We start from the raw sequence: 15,756 nt of genomic DNA, 5'->3' as shown, positions 1-15,756 counted from the left end.
TCAAGTTGTGACCATAACCACACTGCATGCAAATAACTGACAAGCTGCTCCTGCTCAGAAATTGTCTTTGTTTTGTTTGATTCTCACAAAAATGCACGTCTTGTATGTTTGTCCATGGTAAACACATTGAAATAAACTTGAAACTCAAGTGTCCATCTCTGATAAATCAAATAATAAATCAATCAATAAATAAACAAACATGATTTCACGGGATTCGAACTCGTGCCATTGTGGGGAAAAAAAGCAAGAGACTAGAAGACCAACACAGTAGACCACAGGTTCTACAATGAGTTATGGTAAGTATAGCATCAAAATATCTCATCAATATCTTATCTCAACTCATGGACAAACATACAAGACGTGCATTTTGCGAGAATCAAACAAAACAAAGACAATTTCTGAGCAGGAGCAGCTTGTCAGTTATTTGCATGCAGTGTGGTTATGGTCACAACTTGATCTGGCTACCTCCTAATTTTAAGAGACTCTGTGTGACGTTTGAGTTCATATCATGCCATGCCCATCAATCAACAATGCAATTTGGTGGCGCAGTGCGTTAGACAGCTGAGATGGGTTTTTTCCCCCCACAATGGTATGAGTTCGAATCCAAGTTGTTTATTTTCTACTTTTTAAAAGGGCTACATAGTTTTCTACGGGACATCATTCTCTTAATACATCCATGCGTGACATGTGTTTACTTAAACAAGATCTGAAGACTAATAGGTCTATTCAATAAAACGTATTATAGACATTAACAGGAAGAGCAACGCTGTCTTCCTGTTTTCCTTAACAGCAAGCCACATTCAAATCGCGACCTGACAAGTTTCCTCAGACAACACTCCAAAGACAAGTCAGAGAGGTAACGTAAACGTCGTTGTTTTAACATTTTAATGACAACTTAATTGAAAGGCATTCACGCGGACAGCTACGTATTCTCTTCCCGTTTTCAACAGCTGTCGTCACTACGACAACAGCAGACGCATTTGGCTGATGGTCGCCAGTTAACATGGCCTCTCGTTAAACCGAAACACCGGCAGAGAGAGGAAGAGAGTGTGTATGTGTGGCTAATTAATTTGTAATATAGTTTTATACCACTACTTCCTTTATTTTTTTTATGAAATACAGCAAGAAACTGTCAGACACTCAGTGCGTGAAGTAAAAAAAACTGGTTAGAGCCAGCTGACCGTTTAAAAAAGAAAAGAAATCTCCGACAGGCAGAGACACAGAGTCGCATTCTACCAAGCACCACGTCTGAACAAACCCCACGTTTACCTGAACTCTACTGGTTAATAAGTAAGTACTACAAACCTGAAGAAACCCTAAACGTTAACAGAAAAGACCCGCGAACCTGAGTGACTGATGGAGGGACAGACAGAGTGAGAGAGAGCTGTTCTCTTCTCAGTGTTCTGTGTGTGAGTGAGCAGAGCGAGTGTGTAGGGGAGGGGCGCTGTGTGACTAGCCTATCACAGAACGCAGACACAGTCAGCTACCCAATGACGATTTTTATTCAATCCGAGCACAGATATTGACTCGTATTATGTCAAAAGTGCTTCATCCGTACCGGATACTCGTTTCAGCCGAGTATCCGGCTCAACTCTAGTAATTATATTATAATAGATTTGGCGTAACTTCCGGCCGTAGCAGCATCCTTTCCTGTGACAGCTCGTTAACGTGAATTTCCCCTTCTGGTTCATCTTGACTCTTATATACTGTCTATGGTCTTGACCAAAGGACAGGAGAAGAAAGTTTCAGGACAGGGAGTCAGGCGCCACTTTCGTGTATTTAAAGTGTTACACTGATTCTTCTGTGATTTCCCTCACCCCCCCCGACGTTTTTCACACATAACGCCACTGTCTCGTCTCCGTTTTGTTCAGCCTTACAGGAGGGGTTATGGGATGTACTCGTTTGTCTTGGTGAGTAGCGTTATGTTAGATTAATAAATACATCGCAACTCCATCAGCAGCTAACGTTAACATTACAACACTAACGTTAACACTCAACTAGCTAGCTAGCTAACGTTATCGGTGTTAGCTAAACTGGTTGAACTTTAAAGTCTACTCTACTACTACTCTAAGCAAGTTTAGTCCTAGATTAGCTACAAGCAGTTATCGGTAAAGGACCGTGGTAAAGTTGGTTTTATATTGGACGTTGGATATTCGACACATTCGAAAAATCTATTATGCAGCTTGCCCTTTCAACCTATTCATGTCAAACCACTTGTGATGAACTCAGCTAACCACCCTACACATTGCACAAAGCTTCGTTTTTCAAAAAACCCCAAATTTAATTTTTTAAATATTTTTTTATGTAAATAAATGCTTTGAATCTATTATGCGGCCTGACCTTTTGACCTATTCAGGTCAAACCACTTGTGATGAACTCAGCTAACCACCCTACACATTGCACAAAGCTTCTTTTTTCAAAAAAAACATCCTTTAATTTTTTAAATATTTTTTAATGTAAATAAATGCCAGAAATCTATTATGCGGCCTGACCTTTCAACCTATTCATGTCAAACCACTTGTGATGAACTCAGCTAACCACCCTACACATTGCACAAAGCTTCGTTTTTCAAAAAACCCCAAATTAAATTTTTTAAATATTTTTTTATGTAAATAAATGCTTTGAATCTATTATGCGGCCTGACCTTTTGACCTATTCAGGTCAAACCACTTGTGATGAACTCAACTAACCCCCCTACACATTGCACAAAGCTTCTTTTTCAAAAAACATCCTTTAATTTTTAAATATTTTTTAATGTAAATAAATGCCAGAAATCTATTATCGCGGCCTGACCTTTTGACCTATTCAGGTCAAACCACTTGTGATGAACTCAGCTAACCCCCTACACATTGCACAAAGCTCTTTTTCAAAAAAACCATCCTTTAATTTTCTTAATATTTTTTAATATTAAAAAAGGTCATAAATCTATTATGTGGCCTGACCTTTTGACCTATTCACGTCAATCCACTTGTGATGAACTCAACTAACCCCCACACATTGCACAAAGCTTATTTAAAAAAAAACCCATCCTTTAATTTTTTTATGTAAAAAATGCTTTAAATCTGTTATGTGGCCCGACCTTTTGACCTATTCAGGTCAAACCACTTGTGATGAACTCAGCTAACCACCCTACACATTGCACAAAGCTTATTTAAAAAAAAAAACCATCCTTTAATTTTTTTTATATTTTTTTATGTAATAAAATGCTTTAAATCTATTATGCGGCCTGTCCTTTTGACCTATTCACGTCAAACCACTTGTGATGAACTCAGCTAACCACCCTACACATTGCACAAAGCTTCTTTTTTCAAAAAACCCATCCTTTAATTTTCTTAATATTTTTTAATATTAAAAAATGTCATAAATCTATTATGTGGCCTGACCTTTTGACCCATTCAGGTCAAACCACTTGTGATGAACTCAGCTAACCACCCTACACATTGCACAAAGCTTCTTTTTTCAAAAAACCCATCCTTTAATTTTCTTAATATTTTTTAATATTAAAAAATGTCATAAATCTATTATGCGGCCTGACCTTTTGACCTATTCACGTCAAACCACTTGTGATGAACTCAACTAACCGCCCTCACACATTGCACAAAGCTTCTTTTTTCAAAAAAACATCCTTTAATTTTTAAATATTTGTTAATGTAAATAACGCCAGAAATCTATTATGCCTGACCTTTTGACCTATTCAGGTCAAACCACTTGTGATGAACTCAGCTAAGTCCCCTACACATTACACAAAGCTATTTTTAAAAAGAAACATCCTTTAATTTTTTAAATTTTTTTATGTAAAAGAATGCTTTAAATCTATTATGCGGCCTGTCCTTTTGACTATTCACGTCAAACCACTTGTGATGAACTCAGCTAACCACCCTACACATTGCACAAAGTTTATTTTTTCAAAAACCCCATCCTTTAATTTTTATTTTTGTTTTGTCTTTGTGCAGTATGTGGCAGGATGGTTAGCTGAGTTCATCACAAGTGGTTTGACGTGAATAGGTCAAAAGGTCAGGCCACATAATAGATTTATGACATTTTTAATATTAAAAAATATTAAGAAAATTAAAGGATGGGTTTTTTAAAAAAAGAAGCTTTGTGCAATGTGTATGGGACTTAGCTGAGTTCATCACAAGTGGTTTGACCTGAATAGGTCAAAAGGACAGGCCGCATAATAGATTTAAAGCATTTTATTACATAAAAAAATATAAAAAAAATTAAAGGATGTTTTTTTTTTTAAATAAGCTTTGTGCAATGTGTAGGGTGGTTAGCTGAGTTCATCACAAGTGGTTTGACCTGAATAGGTCAAAAGGTCAGGCCACATAATAGATTTATGACATTTTTTAATATTAAAAAATATTAAGAAAATTAAAGGATGTGTTTTTTAAAAAAATAAGCTTTGTGCAATGTGTAGGGGGGTTAGTTGAGTTCATCACAAGTGGTTTGACGTGAATACGTCAAAAGGTCAGGCCACATAATAGATTTATGGCATTTATTTACATTAAAAAATATTAAGAAAATTAAAGGATGGGTTTTTTAAAAAAAGAAGCTTTGTGCAATGTGTAGGGGGGTTATTTGAGTTCATCACAAGTGGTTTGACGTGAATAGGTCAAAAGGTCAGGCCACATAATAGACTTAAAGCATTCTTTTACATAAAAAAATATTTAAAAAATTAAAGGATGAGTTTTTTGAAAAAAGAAGCTTTGTGCAATGTGTAGGGTGGTTAGCTGAGTTCATCACAAGTGGTTTGACCTGAATAGGTTGAAAGCGTAAGCTGCATAATAGATTTTTCCAATGTGTCGAATATCCAACGTCCAATATAAAACCAACTTTACCACGGTAGGAAAGGCCGGTGTTATAGCCTTATATATATGTCAATGGTTATAGCCGTACTGGTTTCCACCTTATATACTGTCTATGGTTTCCACCCTAACTGGTTTCCGTATGTTGTGTTTACCTAACAGCTGCCGATGTGGTCCGCCTCTGTCACCAGATTCGTCACACAATCACAAACATATTCCTGGCGATTTTCAAATCGTTTCCAAGATCTACTGTCGAGAAAATGTTTGTCTAAGTAATCACCACATCACAGCCACCTCCAAAAAAAAAAAAAGATCTAAAAACAATATAATCATTCAAGTTTGGGTTGAGCTGATTTCGATCTTGTGGTATAAATATAATAGTTAACACTTGAGTCAGCAGCTCTACGCAGTGAGCTATCAAAGTTCTACATGAACCTGCTTCCAGTCACATATCTATCAGCTACGTCATCAACCAGGTAACAATTTGTTTTGAGCTGATCTAAAACAACTGGTTACCTGGGCTTAGTTGAGGAAATACCCGATGATAGTTTCCACGTTTCTTTCCTCGTATCTACGGCCACATGGACTACTACTACTTCATCACAGCCACCTACTAAGCTACACATTGTGACCGATATTTTTTTAACAGTAACGATAACTCGTGGTCAAATATTGTCGATATACACAATTGTTACCACGACTCAGTTTGAATGCATGGTCTTCATGATTTACAGTCATTGTCTCTCCTTTTGTGTAACCTATATGGTATGGGATATAGTATATAGTATATATAGTATATATAGTAACGACTTGTAATACAGTGTTAACCTACTTGCTGCTAATTAACCAAGCATTGTAATGTGTCTCTAATCGAATAATTCCATCCAAACTGATGTAAAGTTGTTATGAAATCTAACTCCGACACAGCAAAGTAGCTATTGATATTTTTTAATGAGCTTATTCATCTTTAGTGATATGAGTTTCTCTCTGGGTTTAACCCAGTGAGCCCCTTGTGGACAAAATAAAACACCAGCACATTACAACATGAGAATGATTCGATTAGAGACACATTACAATGCTTGGTTAATTAGCAGCCAAACTCAAGTAGGTTAACACTGTATTACAAGCCGTTGTTTTGCAAATTCTGAGGTATATATTAGGATACTATATCCCATACCATATATGTTACACAAAAGGAGAGACAATGACTGTAAATCATGGAGAACATGCATTCAAACTGAGTCGTGTATTACCACTTTTCTGTGACTCAGTGGTAACAATTGTGTATATTGCCAATATTTGACCACGAGTTATCGTTACTGTTAAAAAAATATGTAGGCCTATCAGTCAGTCAGAGGTGGCTGTGATGTGGTGATTACTTAGACAAACATTTTCTCGACAGTAGATCTTGGAAATGATTTGAAAATCGCCAGGAATATGTTTGTGATTGTGTGACGAATCTGGTGAGAGAGGCGGACCACATCGGCAGCTGTTAGGTAAACACAACATACGGAAACCAGTTAGGGTGGAAACCAGTAGGGCTATAACACCGTAACGTATCACTACATGATACTATCTATTTGTAAGTTTATTAGATGTTCATCTTATTATTTATTTATTTTTTTATCGCTGAACAGAATACATTGTTGCGATTTAAAATAAAATGGTTATAAAATGTTGTCAAACAGAATTCTAGCTAAATAAAGTCTGCTGTGACCATTTCATAAAGCAAAAAAACTGTAACTTGCGCAGGCATCAGAATATGAAATGATGTAACATTAGCGTAAGAAAAACTTAAAAACATTATTATTTTGAATTGAATTGTGTGATTTTTATATATTATAGCCTACAGATAACAAGGCTATAGGTCTAGCTACAACCTATCCTACACTACCTATGTTATGCAACCTAAAAATAGTAATGTACATTTTTGCCTCTCTTTAGGTGGAGTGAAAATGTGTCATCCTCAAGTCATTTGTTGTGTTCTGGTTTCAGAATGATAAAGGACAGTTAAAGAACAATTAGATACAAAATAGGATGTAGGCTCTACAGGATGGTTTGTTTCTTGGCAACTATCATGTTTTCCCAAATGGTGTACAGATTTGTAGACATTCTCTTATCAAATGGCTTGAAAATAGTGCAAATGGCTGCCGTAAATGGGTCTAATGCCCAATTGTTTTCAACACCTGGCTCTACCCTGTGTGTAGCTGAACATTAAGTTATGGCTTTTGTTTTTTTACACTCACCATCTTCCCATCTTTTCAGGAACTACTGTCTCTGTGATGGATCTCCAAAAAGTCCTGAAAACTACGCTGAAGAACAAATATCTGAAACTGAACGGTGCATACTCTGAAAACTCATTACTTCCTTCAAGACTTTGCTATCGGGAGCTCAAGAATGACAACACGTTATCTAATTTGTACCAGCATGAGTTTAGATATGTTGACAAATCTGACCTTCATACTTGGCTTTTTTTTGAAACTGTCCCGCTCGCAGATGTTTTATCGTGCGACTGCAAACATCACAGCAGTCAGAGAACAGTCCTCACTTTGGGAGTGTCTGGAGTTGGAAAAACCACAACAGTGCAGAGTTGTGCTCTTGAGTGGGCCGAGGGGAAAGGGTACTACAACATCAAGCTTCTGTTTCCTCTCACGTTCTGGGAGTTGAACTTGCTTAAACTCAAAATGAGCCTAATTGAACTTCTCCAGATGTTTTACCCTGAATTGAACAAGCTCAATGTTTCCAGCCTAAATGAAAACAAGGTGTGGTTTGTGCTTGACGGACTGGATGAGTATCATCTCCCGCTAAACTTCAGCTGTCCAACTGTGAGGGATGTTTCTGAGGTATCCACAGTGGATACTCTAGTGACCAATCTGATCAGGGGGAATTTACTTCCCAGCGCTCACATATGGATAACGACCCGATTTGCAGCGGCAACCCAAATCCCTGAATGCTTTTTGCTTAAGGAGACCGAAGTTCAAGGGTTCAGTGATGAACAGAAGGAGCAGCACTTCAGGACAGTTATCGGTAACGATGATCTGTCCAACAAAGCCATCGACCATGTGAAAATATCAAGGAGCCTGGACTTCCTTTGCGAGATACCTCCAATCTGCACCATCATGGCAAATGTGTTGAAGAGTCATCTCAAATCAGATGATGGGTTGAAAATCAATCCCCTGAATTTAACCCAGATTTACACAAATCTGGTCAAAGCATCAAACTCTGACATTGTTGCCAAGCTGAAAAAGCTGGCACTCCCTCGGATGGGAGAGGGTAGTGTTATATATGAGCATGATCTTTCAGAAAGTGACATAAGTGTTGAGGAGGCGTCAACTTTCTCCAAAGAGTGTCCACTTGTTTTGAAAGAAGAGAAGGGGCTGCATAACACCACAGTGTTTCGCTTTGGTCACTTAAGCATTCAGGAGTTCTTGGCTGCGTCTGCTGAATTGGACGAGATTGAAGCAGGTTCTCTCCAGTCTGTTCGTTGTCAGTATCTGGTGGACCAAGCGCTGCAGAGTGATGAGGGACAATCCGATGTCTTCCTTCGCTTCCTCTTTGGCCTCATTAAGGAGCGTGGCACGTTGGAGCCCACCGATCCATTGTTTGACTACACCAAGAAGAAGATCCTGGAGAACATTTTGTCGTACACAGCTGTGGGTTTGTTCCACTGTCTGAGGGAATACGACAACCAGGCTTTGCTGAAAGAAGTCAAGTTCTTTCTGAAGTTTGGCTCCTCTCCAATCCGTGATTTCTACCCAATGCATTGGGAATTTGTGAGGCAAAGGACCAGCAATTTTGAAGGGATGAGAGATTGTTTTGAGATGCAAGTTTCCAAGAGATCTGATGAGAGACTCCTCAGGCACCTGCCAGCTATTTTGAAATCCAGGAAAGCCATGTAAGTTTGTACTCATGGGTTCAGCCGCTTATTATTCATATTCATACATTTCCTAAGGTAATACCTTTTCTGTTTTGTTGGTTTTCTGTTCCAATAGAATTATGTTGAAAATATGTACATACAAAAATTGTTTGCAACAAATGTCATCTTTGATTAGTTTGGTCTTTGTTATGGTGAGACCATCAGGTCCTACTCTGAAAGCCAAGCCCACCGGAGGGGTAAACAATCAGTGCTACAATATGCAACAAAAACGCTCTGCAAGCAGAGAGGACAAGTTAGCTGTTAGAAGAAGAACCCGTATTGTTATTACACATTACACACAGGCCCGAAAAAAAAGTTAATTAGTAAGCTTATGTTAGCTATGTGTTAGCAAGCTAAGGCACTTGCAAACATAATACTCCATTATTCCACTTTAACACAAGTTGCATGTGTCAGGACCCCCTAGTTTTCCCATTCTTCCTGCTATTGCCTGTATCCACTTTTGTCTTCCTAAAAGCTCTTTCAGTTCGGCAGCTTACAAAAAGGTTCTTTACCTTGTTGGTAGTGCATCCCACCAAATAGATTATTAATTAATCAAAGTAACAAATAGTAAACTATCAAAATAGTTGTTCATTGCAGCCCTATTTCATGGGTCACACTACCCAAATCACAAAAAAAGAAATTCTTTTTATTTGGGAGGTGGCCATCTCAAACCTTCCTAAAATAAAACCAAAACTATTTGTATTGCTATGTACCATTACTAGTAACTGAGAAACTGTGTTTTGATTGTCCTGCACAGACCTAAAATTGGGCACCAAAGTATAAAAAGTGTTACGAATCCGACTGATATCGCTCAATACGGTCTCTCTTAAAAGTTGCTCTTAAAACTGAAAATCTGCATGTTAACTTCATAGTCCTTGTTATATATCCTCATATATGATAGAAGACAGTGCCAATACAAAATAAATATTTGCAGTGTTCATATTCTTAAGGAGTACAATGTTGTCCAGGAACAAGTCAGTAATAGAGAGGTGAAAACAAAGTTGCTGTTCTATGCTATAATTTGTGTTGGGTATTGTTATTAAAGGATAAGGCTGGTTTTCTGCCAAAGTTTTTTAAGTCCCATCTCCTTGCAGGCTGCGGTTCTCCAACCTGACCGATAAATGTTGTCCAGCCTTAGCAGCAGTCCTGAGCACAAGAGAGTCATACCTGAGAGAGCTGGACCTGGGATACAACAGCATCAGTGACGATGGAGTCAGGAAACTTGTAGAGGGGCTGAGTGATCAAAACTGCAGACTGAAAACAATCAGGTTGCAAGGCTGTGGAGTGACGTGGCTGGCCTGTGAATACCTGTCTCCTGCCCTGAGGCAGTCCGAGAAACTGCAAGAGTTGGATCTCAGCATGAATGAAATAGGAGATGACGGACTGAGACATCTTGCCAGTGGTTTGAGATCTCCTAAATGCCAGTTAGAAACACTAAAGTAAGTGTTGGGAAATACATCTCACATGTCCTCTCCCTTTTCTTAAAGAGCCCCTATTATACTCATTTTCAGTGTCATTTGTACTCTTGGGGGTCTACTAGAATAGGTTTACATGCTTTGATGTTCAAAAAACATATTACTGTACTCATACTGCCCATTGCTGCAGCTCCTGAAGTCTTGGCCCGCCTACCTGAAAAGCCCAGTCTGCTCTGATTGGTTAGCTGGCCCACTCTGTTGTGATTGGCCAACCAAATCAAAAAAAGCCACTGGGCGGACTGTGCTTGCTCAGGCAGCACCAATGGGCAGCACATATGAAAAACTGGGCTGACATTTTCAATTGGCGACGTAACTTATTGAGGAATTATAACAGGAAGGTGGGTGAGGCGTTTCAGGCAGTTAAGAAAAAAATGCTGTCTGTGGGAGAGAAAGCTCCATTAGCTTTTTTTGTGCTTTATACATCTATTTCATATAGGGCTGGGGTCGATGTTGATTATATACATACACAAAAAAAAAATCTAAAAGACTGGAAAAAAGCAAAATAGGGGCTCTTTTAATATGAATTTGTTATGAAAACATTGAAAATGAAGAATGCTCCTTATTTTGACAGCGTTGCATGTTTATATGCACATGCAATTACACAGATATGACCATTTGTCACGGCTGAAAGAAAAAGTACTCAAACTAAATGTGTTGATTATAGACAGGTAGCTTTTCCTTTTTCAATTGTGAACATTTAGCATTTCTGTTCTGTTGCTATGTCATTTTTTTCATAGACTATCACAGTGCAACATTGAGCAAAAGGGATGCTCTTGTCTGGCCTCGGCTCTGCAGAAGAACACCGGCCACCTGAAAGTGTTGGATCTGAGCATCAACATGGTCGGAGACGAGGGGGCCATTGAGCTCTTTCAAAAATGTGATATATCGCAGCTAACGAAGCTAGAGTGAGTATGACTTTGTATAAATGCATTCAGCTCGGCCTAACGTAAATAAGTAGATATCAATAACAGAACCACTTTGTATCTCTTTGGCAGGATGTACCACTGTGGCCTCACTGCGTTAAGCTGTAGAAGTATCGGGGAAGCTCTGAAAATTGAAACCAGCACTCTGGTAGAACTCAATTTGAGCAACAACGACTTGAAAGATGAAGGTTTCGCGCTCATCTGCGAAGGCATGTATGCATGGTGTAGTCTGGAAAAACTCAAGTAAGGATGCCTTACTATTACATTTCTCTTTTTGATTATTTCAGTCAGTAGACTGGTGATAGAATAATTTTATTTTTTCACTGCTAACCTCAGCAAGTTAATTTTTTTCCACAGTGTTCAGCTGAAAATGCTCATGTACTAATAACTTAATATCCCTAAACCATTGATTAAATAGCCTACATTTCTTCTTATTTCCTGTCAGTGTTTCAAGATGTGGAATCACTGGTACGGGTTGCTATAAGTTGGCAAAAGTCCTGTGTTGCGTCTCCCAGCTCTACGGGGTGCCGATGGCCAAAACAGAATTGCATGCAGTGGAGCTGAAAGAGCTTGACCTCAGCATGAACTGCCTGGGAGACGAGGGAATCAAAGCCATTTCAGCTGGACTGAAGAATCCGTACCTCAATCTGAAAACTCTCAAGTAAATCATTTTACTCAACCGTTATTCTACAGTAAACTAATGTTACGTTAAGCCCAGGTCAGAAAAAAGATTCGAGACAAGTCGAAACTTGCAACTACTTGCAAAGCGCAGTTCTGCAACGACTCGCAGACCTTTGCCATCTCAACCAGTTGACAGTTTGTAGCTGACTTGACCAGCTTACTTTGCGTTTGGCTGTTAAAACAGGTAGACCAGTTCAGACCAAAGATTCGCGATGAGACCAGCTGATGGTGTTGCTGCGTTTTCGTTTTAGAACGACCGGGATTTCACCTGTTACAACAGCCAATAGCGAAGTCATCTTGTCAAGTCAGTTACAATAAAATGATCCATAATCCGTTTTATTTCTGTTACAAACGGAGGTGCCCGCAAGCACATACGGTCGAGCGAACTAGAGAATGACTGACTGAAGAGAGGGAGCGCCTAGGACAAAGCCGTGAATCAGAGAAATTAAACGTGTTTTCACCGATTCATCACTAGAAAAACTGTATCAAGCACTACTTAGTATCACTAGCGTTATCCACATTCATATTTAGACGCAACAAATGATATATCCAGCTACAAAAAGTAGTAGTTGGTGTGAACAGGAAGGTGTCAGAACGCTGCAGACCGGTGGGTTGCATGTAGTTGCAAGTTTCAACTTGTCTCGTCGCAAATCTTCTGGGTCTGGGCTGGGCTTTACATTCTAAAACCAGCCACTGGCGACTTGACAGTTTAGACCGCTGAAACTTTTCCATGCAACGTTCTAAAACCGGTCTCGTCTCTTTGCAAATTTTTGGTCTGAACTGCAGCTTTAGAAGGACGACGTGCTATAACGTGGTTTTTGTTCCATTTCAGCTTGAGTCACTGCAGCCTGACTGATGACTGTTGTGCAGAGCTTGCATCAGGATTTGCATCACAGGGCTACGTCATCAGGGAGCTGGACCTGTCTGGCAATAACCTGCAAGATAAGGGAGTGAAGAAACTCGGTTTGGGACTCCGAAGCCCTCAATGTAAACTTGAGAAATTGTCGTAAGTCTTTCTTCATTTGTTTATCTGCTCCTAGGAAATTCCAATGAATACAAATTCACTCATTTATTGTCAGTCAAAACATGGATCCAGCTAACTCAAAGCTATGCAATAAGTGCTGCTATTCAAAGTAGGAGTTACTTTTTCAGGGAACCCCCAGTGTTCTCCCAGTTAAATTGAAGGCTTTTTAAGAACTTTTTAATACTTTCAAAAAATTCAATGCCAACTTATGGCTATATAATGGATATAATATAATAATTATGTTATATATGATAAGATAATATGTTATGTAATATAATACCAATGTAAATGCCAATTGCTCCGTTCTGCTTTTGCGTCTAAAGGCTGTTTGAAAGTAGCGGAATAGGAATTTTGAGCTCTGGTCTGTTATTTCCGGTTGATGCAGTCATATACGCGTCAGCATGTTGGATGTTTGCGTTCACATACCCTCAGCACCATTTCCTTCTGCCTTGTCGGCCTCGCTGGCTAGACATTTAGACACTTGCCCATTCTGAGACGACGTGCTGTCCTTAGCTTGTTAGTAGCACGGTGCGAGGCGCTTTGTTTTCTTTCCTGGCATCTGACCGATTTGCTCCAGAGACGCGTCAACACTTGGGCTTCAGCCCCACACAACGTTGCTGCAGTGTTTAAAGTTGACGTAAACGCTCGGTTGCCGACGTTGGTAATAGTTTCTTCCCAATTTCGGATCACATTCCTGCTGGAATATGCTCGATTGTGTAGTTTTTGGTTTAGAAGCCTAATTGGCGATTTCTCGTGCTAGAAGGTGTCGCGTGAAAGGTGTCTCTCTCTCTCGCTCTCTCTCGCTCTCTCTCCCTCTCTCCCTCTCTCTCTCTCTCTCTCTCTCCCTCTCTCCCTCTCTCCCTCTCTCTCTCTCCAATCTCGTCTAGTCTCCTTCGCGTGAACCCAATCTCGTGTCTCATCTCGTGAGCTATGAGTCTCTTCACACCCCTAGTGGCATTCAAAACCAGCTGTATGTAGAAGAGGCTAAGCTGGGGCAGGGCTGTGGACCGTAGGCCTCTGCATGGACACTCTTTTCTGCCGACAGTTGGCCGCCGGGTTGGTGTGTCACAGCCTTTTAGGATATCTCCAGCTGTGTACATGCTGTAGCGGTGCATACAGGGAGCTGGTTTCTGGTCCAATCTCAAGTACCTGTGTTTCCTTCCAGACTGAGGACCTGTTGCCTGAGCTCGAGGAGCATTCAGTTCCTGACCAATGCCCTGAAGTCAAACCCCCAACATCTGGAAGAGCTGCATGTGATGGGCAACAATCTGGAAGACTCAGGAATCAGAGTGCTTATGGAACTAACAAAGAACAAGAAATACGCCTTACATACAATAGAGTGAGTACTGCTGATATAAAAAACTGTGGGCCTTCCTTTCTCACTTTCCTTTACCCTAGTCATTATAAAGCGGTAACATATTTAATGTATATGTATTCTTTATATATGTAAATTTTTCCTATCTAGTCTTAAATAACTAGTACAGTTCTGAGTGCAAATGAAGTGTGAAGCTGGCTACACATGACTCGCGGTAAACCGCGAGGTAGGACACAGCGCAGGTATACGTCATCGTTGCTTCTGTAATTGCGCCTTGAAAGGTCGGCGGCAACACAAAAAGTAATGTGAACTTCTGAGCGGTGCGCGACGCCTAGGGTAGTGCTTCCTCCGAGGTGTCTTCCCCGCTCTCTCCACTGGAAAACAATGGCACAGCCAGCTCAGAGTGGTTTTACCACGGTTTGTGTGTAGGCGGCTTCACTCACTTTTCAGACTTAATCCCAGAAGTATTCATGTGCCCTTTTTTTTCTTTTCAGTGTCTCAGCAGATTGAGAAGACAGACAGAAAACAGACACGAGGACACAAGCTCCTCAAACGGGCTCCCATTTGTTAGACCATACTTACACCACCGACTCAATGGCCTTGCATTTCAGTGCATATTGTAGCTACATCAGATGATTTACCGTATCTACTCTGAATATTTTTAGAAATGATGTGATATATCCAAAATGTATTTTAAAGCAAAAGTCTGTCAGCAATTCAAGATATTTTTGTGATGCTACTTTGTATGAATAATTCGTTTTTTATACAGTGCCGTAGTTTTTACACAACACTTGAAATAAAGATAATCAGAGAAAAGTGAAGGAAGTGTATGATAATTGTTGTCTGCTCGTGAAACAAGTCTGATGCACGACTTGAAATAAGATGTAATCTCTGTAACCACAAAATAAACTCCCTTGTATTTGTTCAACGCTGGTTCATTTCTATGTTATAGCAGCACTCCCCTCTAGTGGCCAAACCTTGTAATTTCAGTATGTGTTAGGCAGTTGAAATATTGTAGTAGGTAGAGATGTTCCGATACCGATACCAGTATCGGTATCGGCTCCGATACTGCCTAAAACGCTGGTATCGGTATCGGGAAGTACTGGAGTTTATGCACCGATCCGATACCACGTAATGAAGCCCTAAAGAAAATCTACGTTAAAGTAGTTTATTTATGTTCTTTTCATTATAACTATAAAAGAAAGTTCTGGGGCATTCCCTTGTTTGCGTTTGTTCATGTTTCACAAAGAGTTTAACCTGAGCCAGACCGACAACAAAGAAAGAAATCATATCACATCCATACAGAGATAGTAGTATACAGATGTTAAAACATAATGAAATATATGACACGCTGGTATCGGATCGGTACTCGGTATCGGCCAATACGCAAGTTCAGGTATCGGAATCGGTATCGGGAAGCAAAAAAGTGGTATCGGACCATCTCTAGTAGTAGGTACCATGGCTGCATCTCTGTCAGGACAGCACAGCAGGCAGGACCAGCTGTGTCATCACAGTGAACCAGTGCAGGGCCACTGAAGCAGGTAGGATATGGGTCACTTCTCAATGCAACACAATAACAACTAACATGCATTTTGACAGCATCCAGGAACAGGCATG

The 15,756-nt window shown here is 39.8% G+C and overlaps 1 protein-coding gene across 3 annotated transcripts; it reads left to right on the top strand.

The window, feature by feature from the left end:
• The first annotated feature begins 768 nt into the window (after nt 1-768).
• Nucleotides 769-15,067, top strand: LOC120575427 (NACHT, LRR and PYD domains-containing protein 12-like). Of its 3 annotated transcripts, none has more exons than XM_039826334.1 (9): nt 769-856; nt 7,071-8,700; nt 9,816-10,160; nt 10,934-11,101; nt 11,192-11,362; nt 11,565-11,780; nt 12,633-12,806; nt 13,990-14,163; nt 14,634-15,067. In XM_039826334.1, exons 2-9 carry the CDS (start codon nt 7,088-7,090, stop codon nt 14,647-14,649), a joined length of 2,877 nt encoding a protein of 958 aa, XP_039682268.1. In that variant the 5' UTR covers nt 769-856; nt 7,071-7,087; the 3' UTR covers nt 14,650-15,067. The 3 variants fall into 3 exon arrangements, with proteins under 3 accessions (XP_039682268.1, XP_039682311.1, XP_039682183.1); XM_039826377.1 differs by lacking the exon at nt 769-856 and adding an exon at nt 1,193-1,290; XM_039826249.1 differs by lacking the exon at nt 769-856 and adding an exon at nt 1,557-1,910.
• The last annotated feature ends 689 nt before the right edge of the window (nt 15,068-15,756 follow it).

This window comes from Perca fluviatilis, chromosome 1, assembly GCF_010015445.1.
Source record: "Perca fluviatilis chromosome 1, GENO_Pfluv_1.0, whole genome shotgun sequence".
Taxonomy (NCBI): domain Eukaryota; kingdom Metazoa; phylum Chordata; class Actinopteri; order Perciformes; family Percidae; genus Perca; species Perca fluviatilis.
Note: the sequence above shows the minus strand (reverse complement) of the source record. Positions and strands in the feature narration are given on the sequence as shown.